The sequence below is a fragment of the Capra hircus genome, chromosome 17 (assembly GCF_001704415.2).
Source record: "Capra hircus breed San Clemente chromosome 17, ASM170441v1, whole genome shotgun sequence".
In the NCBI taxonomy this organism is placed as follows: domain Eukaryota; kingdom Metazoa; phylum Chordata; class Mammalia; order Artiodactyla; family Bovidae; genus Capra; species Capra hircus.
Window position 1 is genome coordinate 41754763 of NC_030824.1, and position 14375 is coordinate 41769137.

A 14375-nucleotide genomic window follows, 5' to 3' on the forward strand; every position below is an offset into this window, starting at 1 on the left:
CAGTTCAGTCACTCAGTCGTGTCTGACTTTGTGACCCCATGGACTGTAGCACGTTGGGCCTCCCTGTCCGTCGCCAACTCCCGGAGTTTATCCAAACTCATGTCCATCGAGTCGGTGATGCCATCCAACCATCTCATCCTTTGTCGTCTCCTTTTCTTCCTGCCCTCAATCTTTCCCAGCATCAGGGTCTTTTCCAGTGAGTCAGTACTTCGCATCATGTGGCCAAAGTATTGGAGTTTCAGCTTCAGCATCAGTCCTTCCAATGAATATTCAGGACTGATTTCCTTTAGGATGGACTGGTTGGATCTCCTTGCTGTGCAAGGGACTCTTAGGAGTCTTCTCCAACACCACAGTTCAAAAGTATCAATTCTTCGGCACTCAGCTTTCTTTATGGTCCAACTCTCACATCCATACGTGACTACTGGAAAAACTATAGCCTTGACTAGACGGGCCTTTGTTGGCAAAGTAATGTCTCTGCTTTTTAATATGCTGTCTAGGTTGGTCATAACTTTCCTTCCAAGGAGTAAGTGTCTTTTAATTTCATGGCTGCAGTCACCATCTGCAGTGATTTTGGAGCCCAGAAAAATAAAGTCTGCCACTGTTTACCCATCTATTTGCCATGAAGTGATGGGACTGGATGCCATGATCTTAGTTTTCTGAATGTTGAGCTTTAAGCCAACTTTTTCACTCTCGTCTTTCATGAAGAGGCTCTTTAGTTCTTCTTCACTTCCTGCAGATTAAAAGCAGCAGAATTAAAAACAGCAAATTAGGAAGCAAGGCTTTGCTGTGGGCAGCACACTGACAGCCAGCAGAGCTATTAGAAACAGAAGAACTCAAACAAAGTTTGATTGGAGCTTTGGGTGCAGGCATGGAGCAGCTCGGAGGAGAATTGGTGGTGATGGGAAAGCTGTGACCAGATGGGGAAGGGCTGGGACCCTCCCGGACAGACAGTGGGAGCTGACCTTTGGCACGAGGCGGGCGTGGACTGGGTGAGGAAAGCAGAGGCACGGGAGTGAGTGCTCCGGCGAGGGGCTGGCCTTCTGTTTCTGGGGACTGTGTGGAGGGGCCGCACCCCACCCCCACCCCCCCAGCCGTGGGAGCCGTTGGGAATGCCTTCTAAACTTCTTGGTACTTGTTGGTTCACGGCCCTCACTACTTGTTTTCTTTAATATTTACTTAGGCTTTTTACTCCTTGAGGCAAAAATGAGTTTAGGGATCCCTTTCCTGCACCTCGGGTGCCTGTCAAAGTGTCCTCTGGAGTTGTATGCACTCAGTAAGTGCTTGCTGCTTGCTGAATACACAGTGTTGCCCTGCAGCAATTGCAAAAAGGAAACATTGCTTTTTAGGTTCAGAACTAATCAGAAGAAGGGTTCATGAATTACTTCCAGTGCTTGCTGAAAGGCCCCGAGAGGCCTCTTCCCTTGCATTTTTGGTTGAGGAGTAGGTCTGTGCTTGCTCTGACTTGGGTCTCTTGTCCACTTGGGAGGGCTCAGTCACAAAAAGTTCTCCTGTGATGTTCTCTCAGACTTAGACCCTTCTGCTTTCTGGAGTAGAGCTGCCCAATAGAAGGGAGATGTTCTAGTATAAGTAAGGAACTGAGTTTTAAATTTTTATTTAATCTTAATTAAAATTTAAAAAGCCACATGGCTAGTGATTACCATAGTGGACAGTGTAGTTCTGGACCCTGGCCCAGTCCGGGCCTGTCAGCTGTCCAGAGGCCCTTCCATTTATCATTGCCGGTGGACATAACGAATCCCACAGCCTTTGTGGCTTAGACAACAGACATTTACTTCTCATGATTCTCGAGGCTGGAAGTTCAAGGTCAAGATGTTGGCAGGTTAGCTTTCTCCTGAGGGCTCTCTGCTTGGCTTGCAGACCGACTGCCACCGTCTTACTGAGTCTTCATAGGTCTTTTCTCTGAGCCTGTGCATTCTTGATATCTCTCTGTGTTTAAATGCCTTCTTGTGATCCAGTGACATTGGATTGGGGCCCATCATTTTAATCACCATTTTAAAGGCTTTATGTCCAAATAATATAATGCAGTCACATTCTGAGGTACTGGGGGGTTATGTTTCAACATAAGTTTGCGGGGGACATAGTTCAGCCTGTAGAAGACCAGATGCTTCATCTAAACCTGTTTTTTCACCCAGAGCTCTAGGAGGAAGAAAGGTGTCCAAAGCCCCCACCAAAAGTGTATCCATCAAGTCACCTTCTTTGTAATGGGCTGGTTTTGTCCTCCGGCTAATATGTTTGTGTCTATGCTGGTCTCCCTGAAGAAAGCAGGATGGAGGGAGGACTAAGGTAGATATGTATAATGTGCTGGAGGACTAATGTAGGTAGACCACAAAGCTGGTTTTTCTTCTGCCCTAGGCTCCACATGGAAACTGAGTGGTGGTGGTAGAGGGTGAAGACGATAGCTGCTGATAGAAGGGAGGCAGGCTGGCCTCATCATGGTTGATCCAGTGGAATGTGGTGGTACTTTGTGGCTGTGCAGCCTGTCTCGGCCTGCTGATTTGGTCGTTAGGGTGGGTGATGGTTGTGGCAGACAGCTCTCATTTAGAACCTTTAGAATGCCGGGTCATATAGATGCGTGCACACATCTGCACCATAAACACACTTTCCACCTTCTCTGAGGGCGGCTGCTGTCCCGTGTGGGCCCCTGCCACCAGCCTGCCTGTGTGCGTTGGATACCATCCTCTCATGTAGGCACATGGTGGGTGTGAGCAGGGTGCCTTCTGCCTCTGCTCTCAGGTGCCCAGAGCTGAGCCTGCCCTTAGTGTGGTGCTCGGAAGCCTTGCTCATAACAAGGGCTGTGTCAGTGCCGTGGCCACTCCTCAGCCTTTCCAGCCTGTATTTTTGACAGAAGTTTGGCAGCAGCTTCCAGCCCAGCGCCTCGCATGTCCAAGTGGAGAAGAGACAGCTGCAGACATCAGCTTGGGGCCCCCACATAGCCATGGCTGGGCCCGGCTGGCCGCCTGGGCCGGAGCCCTTTGCTTTGATTTCTGGCTTGGTCCAGGGGACTAGCAGCATGGTATTTACAGTTGGGGATGCACAGGCACTTTCTGCGCCAGTGCAAGCCTGTCTCCAGCTGCAGGCATAGCTGTGGAAGCCTTTCTCCAGGGGCCCTGGACTGCCGGCCTTGCAGTTGGATGAAACCACGTTGGGGTGTTCACGGGCTGGGCTCCTGGGACAGGGTGGCTCAGCCAGTCTCGGAAGTTTAATGCCTTGTGCCAGGGCGCAGCCTCGGGAAACAAGCGCTTTATTTCTTCTGAGTCCTTGGGCCTCCGTCTTCAGGGGTTTTGGCAAATGCGACAGTGGGTCCACCAGCCGTTTTCAGTGTTTCCACCCAGCCTCACGGGGGAGGAGAGGAGCTGGAGATTGAGTGGGCCAGTGATTTAGTCAATCATGCCTCCATAATGAAGCAGAGTTCGGTGAGCTTTCAGGTGGTGGCCCTGCGGTGGCTGGGCAAGAACGGTGTGCTCTGAGAGGGCTTGGACGCCCCGTGCCCTGTGCCCAGGCCTTGTCCTGTGTATCTCTTTATTGGCTATTGATTCACCCCCTTCAGTATCTTTTTTATAATAAATTGGTTATCTAGTATGGAACATGTTTCTTTGAGATCTGGGAGCTGCTCTAACAAATGACTTGAGGGTCTTGGGAACCTCTGCCAGTCAGAAGCACAGGTAACAACCTGGGCTTGGAGGCTGGGACTGAGTCTGTGGGATCTAGTTCTGTCTGCATGGCAGAATTGAGTTGAATTCCTGGACATGCTGCTGGCACCTGGCAGTTGCTTGTTAGGATGCGGAAGCTTCCACAAGCACGTATTGGAATTGGGTCTAGGAACCATTTTTGCCTCATGCCCCAAATTACAGGGCCGTGTTGACCTCCCTATGGGAAGGTCCGGGGTGAGGCGAGGGCTTGAGGGGCCGGGCACCTTGTGGACGCCTTCCCTGGTCTCCCGGTTTACACCCCTGTGCTGACCCTGAAACACTTCTGTCTTTTCCAGTTACCCAACCAAGTTCTGCTCCCTCTGTTGTGGCGACAAAGACACAGAAAACAGCTGAGTAAAAGTCAACCAACTAATTTTGCACTTAGCAATGCAGGTTGATGAGTGACAAACAGGAAGTTATGTGAGGACTTTTGTTTTCCTGGGCTCTCTCCAGCTCACAGATCAACAGTGAAGAAAGACCAAAATTTTTAGCAGATGAAACGTACTTTCTCATTGGGACCTTTTGTGTTAGTTACATTTTTTAATAACTTGCTTTCCCTTTTTTTTTGTTTGTTTATTTGACTGTGCTTGGTTTCCTTCCTGACAAGTCTTCAGGGGTTTCTCAGTGGTTTCTCTTTTGCATAAAGGTTAATAACTCTGCTTCCGCTTCTATTCCTGTGTGACGGGACCTTTAATTTGCTCCTTTCCCACCATCAGTTGAATCGCGTGACACCGAGGAGTTGTGTAGAAATTCTTGAAATGTGGAAATTTTGGCTCAAGTACCGCAGAATGTGGGCTGTACGCATGTCTCCTAGGCACGTGGAGATGGTTTTATCTCTTGTCACACCCAGCTTGTGGCTTGTCGGCATTGATGGGCAGAGCATCATCTTGGGTTCAGGGAGCAACTAGCACCTGATCTGCTACATGGACTTGGACTTAACAGAAGGGCTGGGTGACTATGAAACACAACATTTGTGTCAGTTGGTTGGAGGCCCAGGTATGTTGAAACATTCCTGGGCCAGTGCTCTGAACACACACCCATCAAGCTTTGTGCTTTGGAAGATAAACCGCAGAGCTAACAAGCCGTGTTGGGAGGGAAGGGGGTCGGGCTGTGGGAGATGCGGGGGCAGGCCCTGGTAGCAAGAGCAGTGGTGTGGGAGGCGGGTCTTCTATCACACAGTGCAAGCAAATAGGAGCTGTGTTAGATCTGTCTCCTTGTCTCAGACTGGACATCCCGTAGCACCTCCTTACTGGCACAGGGCTGGCCTCGCCTTGCTCTCTCCACTCTGCACTCCTGTGACACCGACTGGCCCTCTGGGCTCCGTACTTGCTGGTCCTAAGCATCTTATTTTGTTAAGCTGGTTCAGCACTCTAAAAACACCAGTGTGATGTTTAGGGTCTAGGAGCGGGCTCTGAGGTAGGAGATGCGCCATTTGGTCAGGGGTGAGGCTCTTGTCTAGTTTGCATTTCTGGTGGGGTGAGCACCCACCTGTGCTGCCTGCCATTCACTCTTGTTGCCGAACCTTTCATGCGTTGCAGCACCTGGAAGGCTTAACACGAACTACCAAATGCTGGAGGTGTGTCAATATGTATTAGAGTTACTCTTGAGGTTTTTCCCTTATTTTAGATCTAGGGCAAGACAGCATGACTATATTTCAAAGGACAGTGTGAAGGTAAATGCAGACTAGACCCAGAGAGCAGGGTGAGTAGTGCAGAGCACGCACAGGATCCTGCTCGTGAGCCGTGACCTGCGAGCCTTTTGTCGCTTTCATCACCCCTGCGTTTCTGTTTTAAGGGAAGGTGGGGATAAGAAAACAAAGCAAGGCTTTATTTTTCGCTAATTCTTCTCCGTGTTTAATAAGATTAATTGTTGATACTAAAAGTACATGTCAAGAATTTAAAAGTCACTTGTTAGTAGAGTGGACTTTAGGTAATAATATCTTGTGTATGGGCAGTGAGTAATTTTAAATGTTACTGCTGAATTTTTAGAGTTCCTAACTCTTCTCCTGAAAGCAACAAAAAAATAAAAAAAATTTGCTTGCCATATTCTCAGCTTATCAATAAATGTCAGCACTCTGAAAACAAAACCAAAATATAGCATTTAACCCAGCATAATCTTAGCACATGACTTTTCAGGACTAATGAGTGGCCAGCATTTTACTGTAGTGTAAATCGTTGTCTCCTAGTCCTTTCGTGTTGGAAATACTGATTTTTTTTTTAACCCAACATACTTAAAAAGTTCTATATCATAACTTTTAATTAGTGTGAATTCTTCTGCTTGGATCATGGTCTGGGAAGAACCGGAGTGAACGTGGCTGAGAGAGAACTCGTGTAGGGATATGAGGCATTGCTTGGAGCCTCCCGTGGACTTTGTAGATGGAGGTGTGTTCTCGTCAGGAAGCAGTGGCCCCACTACGCTGTCTTTAAAGGCATTAGTGCTTTATTTTCCGTGACCTCATTTTCCTTGAGCTCAAAAGCCTATCTTCTAATAGGTAAAACAGTAGTATGTTCTTAGTAGCTGCCACCATCAGTTCTTGTGATAGTCCTGAATAGCGACACTGTATTTTTGTCCACTTAAAGACATTTTTTAAAACATTACGAATCTGCTGTGTGCACAGCACTGACTTAGGTGTACTGTATGTTGTAAATAGTTATTACGTAGTTTTAAAGTGAATTAGAGGGAGGAAATTGCCAACAAGTAACTGCTGCTGGACAAGGGAGGGAGGGACCAACTGCTTCTCACTGTTCAGCCAAGTCTAGCTTCTGTACAGACCACCTGCATAGAGTAAAATAGAGCGTTTTCTTCTCCTTTATTGTAAATGGATGGCAGAAAATCATCAATTATTTTCTGCTCACACTTAAAAGTGTACACTTCGATACATGTTGACATGTTTACACCCATGAAATCATAAAACTGGAGAGAATCCTTCCCTTCCCTCTTTCCCCAGTTAACCTCTGATCTACTTTGTCACTGTAGATTAGTTTATATTTTCCAGAGTATTATATAAATGAAATAATATGTACTCTTTTTATCTGGCATTTTTCATTCCACATAATTATTCCCACATTCATCTATGTTGTAGGTATCACCAGCTCATTCTTTTTTAATGCCGGATAGTACCCCACGGTATGGATATGCTGCTATTTGGGTGGTTTCTGGGTTTTGGCTTTATAAGTAAACTAAGAACATTTCTTATGTTGGTGATAATTTAAGCTTAGCTTTCCCCCCAATCTTGCCCTTTCTGCAGGGTGAGTTTAATATTAATTTTTCTCTTCCTCCTTTTGCATTAGGCAAATTAAAAGGAAGAGAAACAGACTATTTCTGGGTGGACCAGCGTTTCTCTTGGGTAATATAATTAGATGCCAAATTTGTAGCAGTTTTCAATATCTGTTTTTAAAAACAGGCAACATTTTTCAAGAATGTGAAAGCAGTCCTAGGAAAAGTTTCAAAATGATCCCCATTCCTTGGATTGAGTTCTGTGCCAGCTGCATGGAACCTTGAGGACCAGCCTGGAGGCTGTCCCTAACACTTGAGATAGGGATTCACAGTAGAGGGGCCACCCCTTTCCACCCTGCATCTCTGCCCCCCCCCCCCCCCCCCCCCCCCGCCCCGCTGGGCTCCTGGGCAGTCGTCCAGAGTCTGCTTGTGCAGACTGGGCTGCTGGAGGCTGGGCCCAGGGATCGGAGGGGGCAAGACAGCCTGTCTAGAGACCGTGAGCTGCCCAGCCGCCTTCCTCTCTGGGTTCCTAATTTGGTTCGTCTTCCTTTTTCCAATAATGACCAGATTTAGAACTTCCTGCAAGTCAGACTTACCCCAGTATGCCCAGAATATTCCTTTTAGTGTGGGAGTGAAACTTTTCTTGTTCATTCAAGAGTCTAAGACTGAACCACTCAGTATGGTTACCAGTAGGAAATCTGTTCTGCTGGCCTAACAGCACAGTCAGTGACCCAGTAAACAAGCCTCAGGACTGGTCATCAGTGGTAGTCCTCTTGCTTGTTGAGGGACGCTTGGCAATCCCCTTAGTCTCCGTCATGGCAAATCTGATGATAGGCTTAGATGCAGAATCTATTTCTTTATATCCCCAAGGTCTTAAGGGTGCTTTGATTGTGTCCCTTGTCTCTGGAATCTGTAGAGATGAGAGTTTCCTGTTTGAGTGAAAAGTGATTTTGTTGATAGAATGGCAGTCCCCCTCAGGTTTTAGCTTTTATTTCAGGGGGAGGGGAAGTGGTGTTAATTAATGGGAAATGCTTTAGTCTGTTCGACATGGAGGAGAGTTATTAGGAAGTTAGACACACTGCAGGTAATTAGGGTGGTTTCGGATCTCAGGCAGTGATTCAGCATCCAGAGACAGGAGGCAGTGACGGGTGGAGGAGAGGGGCTGAGGTGCCGAGGTCCTGGGCAGCTGCATTCCACTTGGCCATTAATTGGATGTGTCCTGAGTGAGGAGAGTTTAGAATGACTCTTGAATAGAAGAAGAAGAAAAACGGTTGAATAAAATATTGAGCCCAGTTACTGTAGTGCTGAGTTGACCCACCTTAGGAACGTCCGGGGCTCGCTTGATGTCTGATCCGAAGGGGAGCATGGACCTGGCGCTTGGGAGGGACATTAATGTGGGAATGCAGGTCTGACAGTCTCCCAGGTGAGACTGTGGGTGTGGACGAGCCCTCCCTGGGGAGGGACACTCGGAGCAAGAGGAACTCTGACATTGTGGCATTAAGGAGACATAAGCAGCCTGGTGGGGCTCCCCATTTCCATGATTTAGCAGGGGAAGGGGCCACATGATGGGATAAGAGCATCCTGTACTCCGAGCTCAGAGAAGAGCTGATGCCGGCAGGCGTTTTCTGGGAGAGGGGAGCAGGCAATTTTAAAGGTGATTTGGCTGCAGCCCCTAGTCTGTGGCAGGTCAGAGTTTTCCTGTTGTAGGAATTGCTAAGTTCTTTTGTGGAGTCAGAAATTTTTTCCTAATGTTTTGGGTTATGGGTTTAGCATATAGCACAATGATGTTAGCGTTTAAAAAGTTCCTGAAAGTTTTTCTTAAAAGCTTCTGGATTTATACTTAGCACTGTGAGACTCTGAACCTCGAAGAAGTGCAGGCTTGTGGATGAAGGCACTAGCTGCATGGTGTGCTTGAGTGCCTCTTCCCTCTGAGAGTGTGCTGTGGCACAGCGGCCTTGACCGCTGGCTACGGAGTGGTCTTGCTGGCTTGCTGTGGGAAGTGAGCGTGTGGTGGGAGTGGGGGAGCTCTTGGGGAGAGGGGAGAGCTCGGCGGGGCACTGGCCCTCTCCTGCGGTGGCACTGAGGGCACCTTGCTGCGAACACTCCGTGGTTTGTGTACCTCTTATTGATTGCTTTTCTTGGGACATTTGTGTCTTTAGGCCTGTCGACTACCTGGTCCCAGAATTCCCGATCCCAGCACGGGAGAAGTTCCTGCTCCAGACCTGAAGATCGAAAGCCTTCAGAGGTAATTTCTGAGTGCTGGCGTGACAGTGCATGTCCTGCATGTGTGTGTGAGTGCATATCGTTGACACACACACCTGGTTGTTGATGTTGATGTCAGTGCGTTCTTGGGTAAGTTATGTAATCCCTCTGTTCCTCAGTTTCCAAATCTGTAAGATGGGGATAATACAGGTGTTCACCTTACAGGATCCTTATGAGGATTAAGTGGATTAATACACAGAGGTAGATTGTGCTCAGTACATGTTAGCTGTTATTAGTTATGTTCTTCAATATTTTTGACTGAAAAATCCCATGGACAGGAGCCTGGCGGGCTACAGTCCATCGGGTGCAAAGAGTCGGACACGACTGAGCGTGCACGCACTGTAGGAAGCTGGTCCCTGTGTGAGAGCACCGGTCCCCACTGCTGGAACCCCTCCCGGTGTCAGTGCTGGGCAGTCTGGGTGATGCTGGCCTTGGCCCTGACCTGTGTTTTGTTCCAGGTTGTTGTTGGTTTTTTTTTTTAAGTTTCTGAGTTGAAATGACTTCATACTTGAAGTGCTGAGGTTGAACACTGCTGGGGACCTCTGAGCTCAAGTCCGTTTGAGGGTGTCTGCCTCAGTCTTGAGCACCCCCTCCCGAGTCTCTAGTGCAGAAAGAGTGGACTGACTGCCTTTTCTCTTCTTGTTGCTTCAGTTTGATTTTTTTTTTCTTTTGGCAGATTCCTTATTTACTATTGATACTTAACAGACTTAGTTGGAATATGTTTTTAACTAATTTGCTTCCTGAAGATGTAGAGCTGAAACTTGAAAGGCCTTCTCTCTTTAGCTGGGGGGTGGGGGGGCGTGGCTGACAGATCACGCCCCCTGGGGCATGGGCCCCTGGTCTCACTTGGGCTTTTGTTGAAGGTGCATAGCCAGGCTCCTGCCAGTTCCTGGGACTTCAGTGACATACAGGGGGAAGGTCTAGATCCAAAATGGCAGGCTGGAGACACGCCTTTTATTCAGACCCTGCCTCAGACTTTATCGTGGTGACTTATATTAAAGTGATCACCAGCCTGAAAAGTCACCAGGAAAAACAAATATGGACCTATTAGCAGGCATATAATGTGAACTGTACTTCGCAGCACAAGAAAGAACTCCCTGTCCCAAGAAGAGAGAGTTCAGCATTGTGACTTGTGTAAACAGAGAGTGTAGCTTACAGATGCAGGCTCACTTCGTGCCAAATACAACTTGGGGTGGTGCTAATGCCAGGGTCAGCACTTCCTCTTGTAGCTCTGAGACGCGAGCGGACTGAGGCGAGGCCCTGGTGGGAAGTCTCCATCAGGAGCAGCAGGTGTGTGGGGATCCCCTTTGTGGTTGGTCCCTCCTTGACCTACGATGAGGCATTGAGGTGCTCTCTTGGCAGAGGGTACCTTGGAGTCTTGTGGTCTGTTTTGGCAGGGCGAGGAGAGGCTGGTAGCTTGCTTTCTTCTTTCTCTCTCCTCCTCCTCTCCTTCCCCGACAAATGGTGCTTACCTGGCAGAAGTCACGCCAGGTGAAGGAGTGCACGTTCTTTACAAGCTCACTTCTGCCTGGACTCCACCGGTCTGTCGTGGCTTCTTTCCTAGATTTTTGCAGCCTTTGCTCTGCCTGGCATTGGCCACCCAAAACCCAGCCTTCCAGACACCTCGCCGGAAGCCCTGGTGCCCAGCGGGGCAGGGGCTGGGTGGAGGCAGCCTGAAGGTGGGAAGAGAAGCCCTGGTGGCCCTGGGTTTGGGCTTGGTGTTGTTACATGGTTAGTGGAGTTCTAGGTCGTAAACATTTACCAGGAAGTTGCCCTTGAGTGAAATGACTCCCTCCAGGGGTTTTTAGGCATGCGTCTTCAGCAGCCTGCTTGCTGACCTGGGAGTCTGCTAGCAGTTTCCCAGGGAGGACACTGAGGTTCCTGTGTCGTGGTTGCTGGTGCAGACGTGGCCGTCTCGCAGAGCCAGGGAGGGAGTGAGTGCACTGAGCTGCTGCTGCTCCCATCCTGAGCACGGTCCAGGGTGTTGGCAGGCCCAGGGGTTTCCTCAGTAGGTCAGACCGGTTCTCTGTTGAAACAGTGACCTGGTTACATGGCAGTACCGTGGTTACCCTGCAGCTGCCAGTGCTCTGAAGAAGAATGCAAATACCCAGTGTCAATAACCCTTTGCTCTCCCTGTCCAGGTGTTTAGGACAGACCTGATCACTGCCATGAAGCTCCATGACTCCTACCAGCTGAACCCGGATGAGTACTACGTGCTGGCGGACCCCTGGAGACAGGAGTGGGAGAAAGGGGTCCAGGTGCCAGTGAGCCCTGGGACCATCCCCCAGCCTGTGGCCAGGTAGACATGCCTGGGAGAGGGGCCATCCCTCCCTCAGCAGTGGTCTTACTGCCCTGCCAGCCAGTCGGCTGCGGGGGCCAGTGTTGGAGTTAGCAGTAGGGCTTCTGGGGGAATAAGAAATGTGGTAGAAACACGCCTTGGGTCCAGAGGTGGTGCCGTGGGCCTCCACCTTGGAAAGGTGCTGCTCTCCTCAAGAGGAAGGTAAATTCTAGGACTTCCCAGGAAGTAGGGGGTGGGGGTGGGACGCCTGGATGTAGGCACAGTGGCTCCCTCTCCTGGAGGCTGCTCTGCTGGGGAGGGGTATCTGCCTGTCGTCCTGCTGGGTCAACTACACCTCTGGGGGAGGACGGGGGTGAGCAGTCCTGTCAGGCTAGGGCCATGCCTTAGAGTTCTCCTTGGATAACCTTTGCCCACATGTTCTGAGAGACTTTCTCTCAATCTTACTTCCAAACCACTTTTCCCCTGAAAGGTTTTGAGGGTCAGTCTTTGATGACCCGCCTCAGCATGAAGCTGGGCCTGTTTGCTCACCTGTCTGAGGCTGCTCCCAGGGAGGGAGCGCCCGGCTTCACCGCCGCCTCAGCTACCTGCTTTGCGAAACGCCCTCTTTCACCATCACCGAGTGTGGACTGAGTTTACCCTCAGCCCTCTCCCCCATCATGTCCTCAGGCGCTTGAGATGATTGAACCTGATTATTGGGTTAGGAGTCCCTGGGACAAATGTCCCTGTAAGTGCGCAGGATTAAATGACCCTCCCAGGCTGGACTGCTGTCTGGGGAGTGAGTGGAGTGTTCCCTGGGGTCTTTAGGAGTCGCCCACCCCTGGGGCACGGCACCACCTAACTGCTCAGCTCTGGCGTCCCCAGTGCCAGGCATTCCGAGCCCAGCAAAGGACAAGTAAACACCCACACAGCTTGTGGAAGTTTTCACCTGAAACCCTGCCCTTGGTTGAGTAGGAGGAAAAACTCCCTTAAATTTGCCTATCTCAGTGTCATATATTAATAGATAAAGCCGCTCTGGTATTATAAGGGTGATGGAACTATGACAGACTCCTTGGACAGCTGGGTATTAATGCAAACTGCCAGCACCCTGAGACCTGGAGGTGGCGGGACAGTGTGGATGTGAGGGGCTCCTGGGCCTCCACGGTCTCCAGTCAGCAGTGGTTGGGCCTTCTCACGTGCTGTCTTTCTCCTGAGCGGGTGCGAGGACGGCAGTTCTCCAGGTGTTCACAGGTGGAAGCATGAGGAGCAGAAGGACCTCCCCTTCTCTCCTGGGACCCCCAGTGTGTGTCGGGAGCGCCCCTAACTTGGCCGGGACTCTGATTCTCAGGCTGCCTGGAAATGGCCGAGGCCCGAGTTTCAGCCCTGGAGGTGATGGTTCTCCCCTCGGCTCCCCAGTGCTCCGCTGTACCCGCTGTCTGTGAGGCTGCTCCTGTCTCCTCTGTGTCCCAGAGAAGCCCGTGCTTGGTGGCCTCCAGCAGGGGCGGGCAGGCCTGGTTCGTGGAGGGTGATTCAGTCGTTAACCCTTGACACTTAGGGCTGAGTGCATTCTTGAGTGTGTGCACCGCAGGGTCCTGGGAGGCCACGCAGAAGAAGCTGGTGGTGACACCTTTGGTAGTTTTGTCGCTTTTTTATTTTATCTAGTTTTATTTTAGGGGCTTTAGTAACTCCTACTTTATTTTATTAGCAGTGATGTTAGGGCGTTAACTCTATTAACCAGGCAGTGACCTGGGGTTTGTGGGTCGGAGGTGGAAGCTCGCCTGGGGCCTTCTGACAGACAGACTTGCTTCCTTGTGGCAGGAAGGGTAACCCGGCTGCCTTATTTTCTTCTTACCCAGGGTCGTATCTGAAGAGAAATCCCTCATGTTCATCAGGCCCAAGAAATACATTGTCTCGTCAGGCTCCGAGCCTCCGGAGCTGGGCTACGTTGACATCCGCACACTGGCCGACAGTGTGTGTCGTTACGATCTCAACGACATGGACGCTGCGTGGCTGGAACTGACCAACGAGGAGTTTAAGGAGATGGGTGAGAAAAAACGGCTCTGTTGCCTTGTGTACAGGATGAGGAAGGCCTGCAGGTGAGGGGAGAAGCTCCTCACCACCTGGGGGCGCCGGCTCCACCTCAGCCTCAGACCTGCGTGTCCGGCTGTGGCAGACTCGGAGTCTGCGTGTGCTCGCTGGACGAGTGGTGGGCTGAGGAGGGCTCCTGGTTCCCACCCTGACCTACAGCCCCGTGTGCTCCCTGGACGAGTGGTGGGCTGAGGAGGGCTCCTGGTTCCCACCCTGACCTACAGCCCCGTGTGCTCCCTGGACGAGTGGTGGGCTGAGGAGGGCTGTTTTCCACGGGGGAAGAGCAGGGCCCCTGGTTCCCACCCTGACCTACAGCCCCGAACTCGCCACTTCCTTACCTCCAGGAAACTAAGGAGGCTGAGCTCTTCGGATCCCTTCTTCAGCGTTGACCTGCTGTTATTCACAGTAAACTCCACTCCAGCCAAGCACTTGTGCTTTCTACCTCAGCGACTCCCCTGGAGTCTTTTCCTAAACCCGAGTGCTCCGTGTGTGTGTCCTGGCTCTCCCTGGGGGAAGCCCCACCTTGGCGAGCGCCCCGCCCGTCGTGGTCCAACTCTCTGCACGCCAGTCAGCTCTCGTGTGTGTGCGGCCCGGGGCTCCTGCGCCTCCTTTGCTTGCACCTCCTTGTGTCATGCCCAGGGTGACTCTTGGGTCTCGGCTTGCACGCCGCTTCTGATTGCTGAGAGTTGCCTGAAGTGTGTGGAGATGGCAAGTCAGTGAGGCCCAGGCTGGGTTCCCCGTGAGAGACTGTGAGGATTAATTAGCTTTGTGCCATAGGTTGAGGTCACGAAGTGGCACAGGCTCTTTGCAGCCTAGCTTATGTAAGT

The 14375-nt window shown here is 50.6% G+C and overlaps 1 protein-coding gene across 6 annotated transcripts in view; it reads left to right on the forward strand.

Annotated features, from left to right (window-relative positions):
- The window catches only part of JADE1 (jade family PHD finger 1), a 57141-nt gene that overhangs the window by 20376 nt on the left and 22390 nt on the right, over positions 1–14375 (forward strand). For all 6 annotated transcript variants that reach the window (XR_001919405.1, XM_018061527.1, XM_005691259.3 and 3 more), the window contains exons 3-5: positions 9083–9168; positions 11327–11484; positions 13317–13504. Coding sequence is in view for 5 of the 6 variants with exons in the window: in XM_018061527.1 (XP_017917016.1) it covers positions 9083–9168; positions 11327–11484; positions 13317–13504 (432 nt within the window). In the remaining variant the exon portion in view is untranslated. The remainder of the gene's footprint in view (positions 1–9082; positions 9169–11326; positions 11485–13316; positions 13505–14375) is intronic.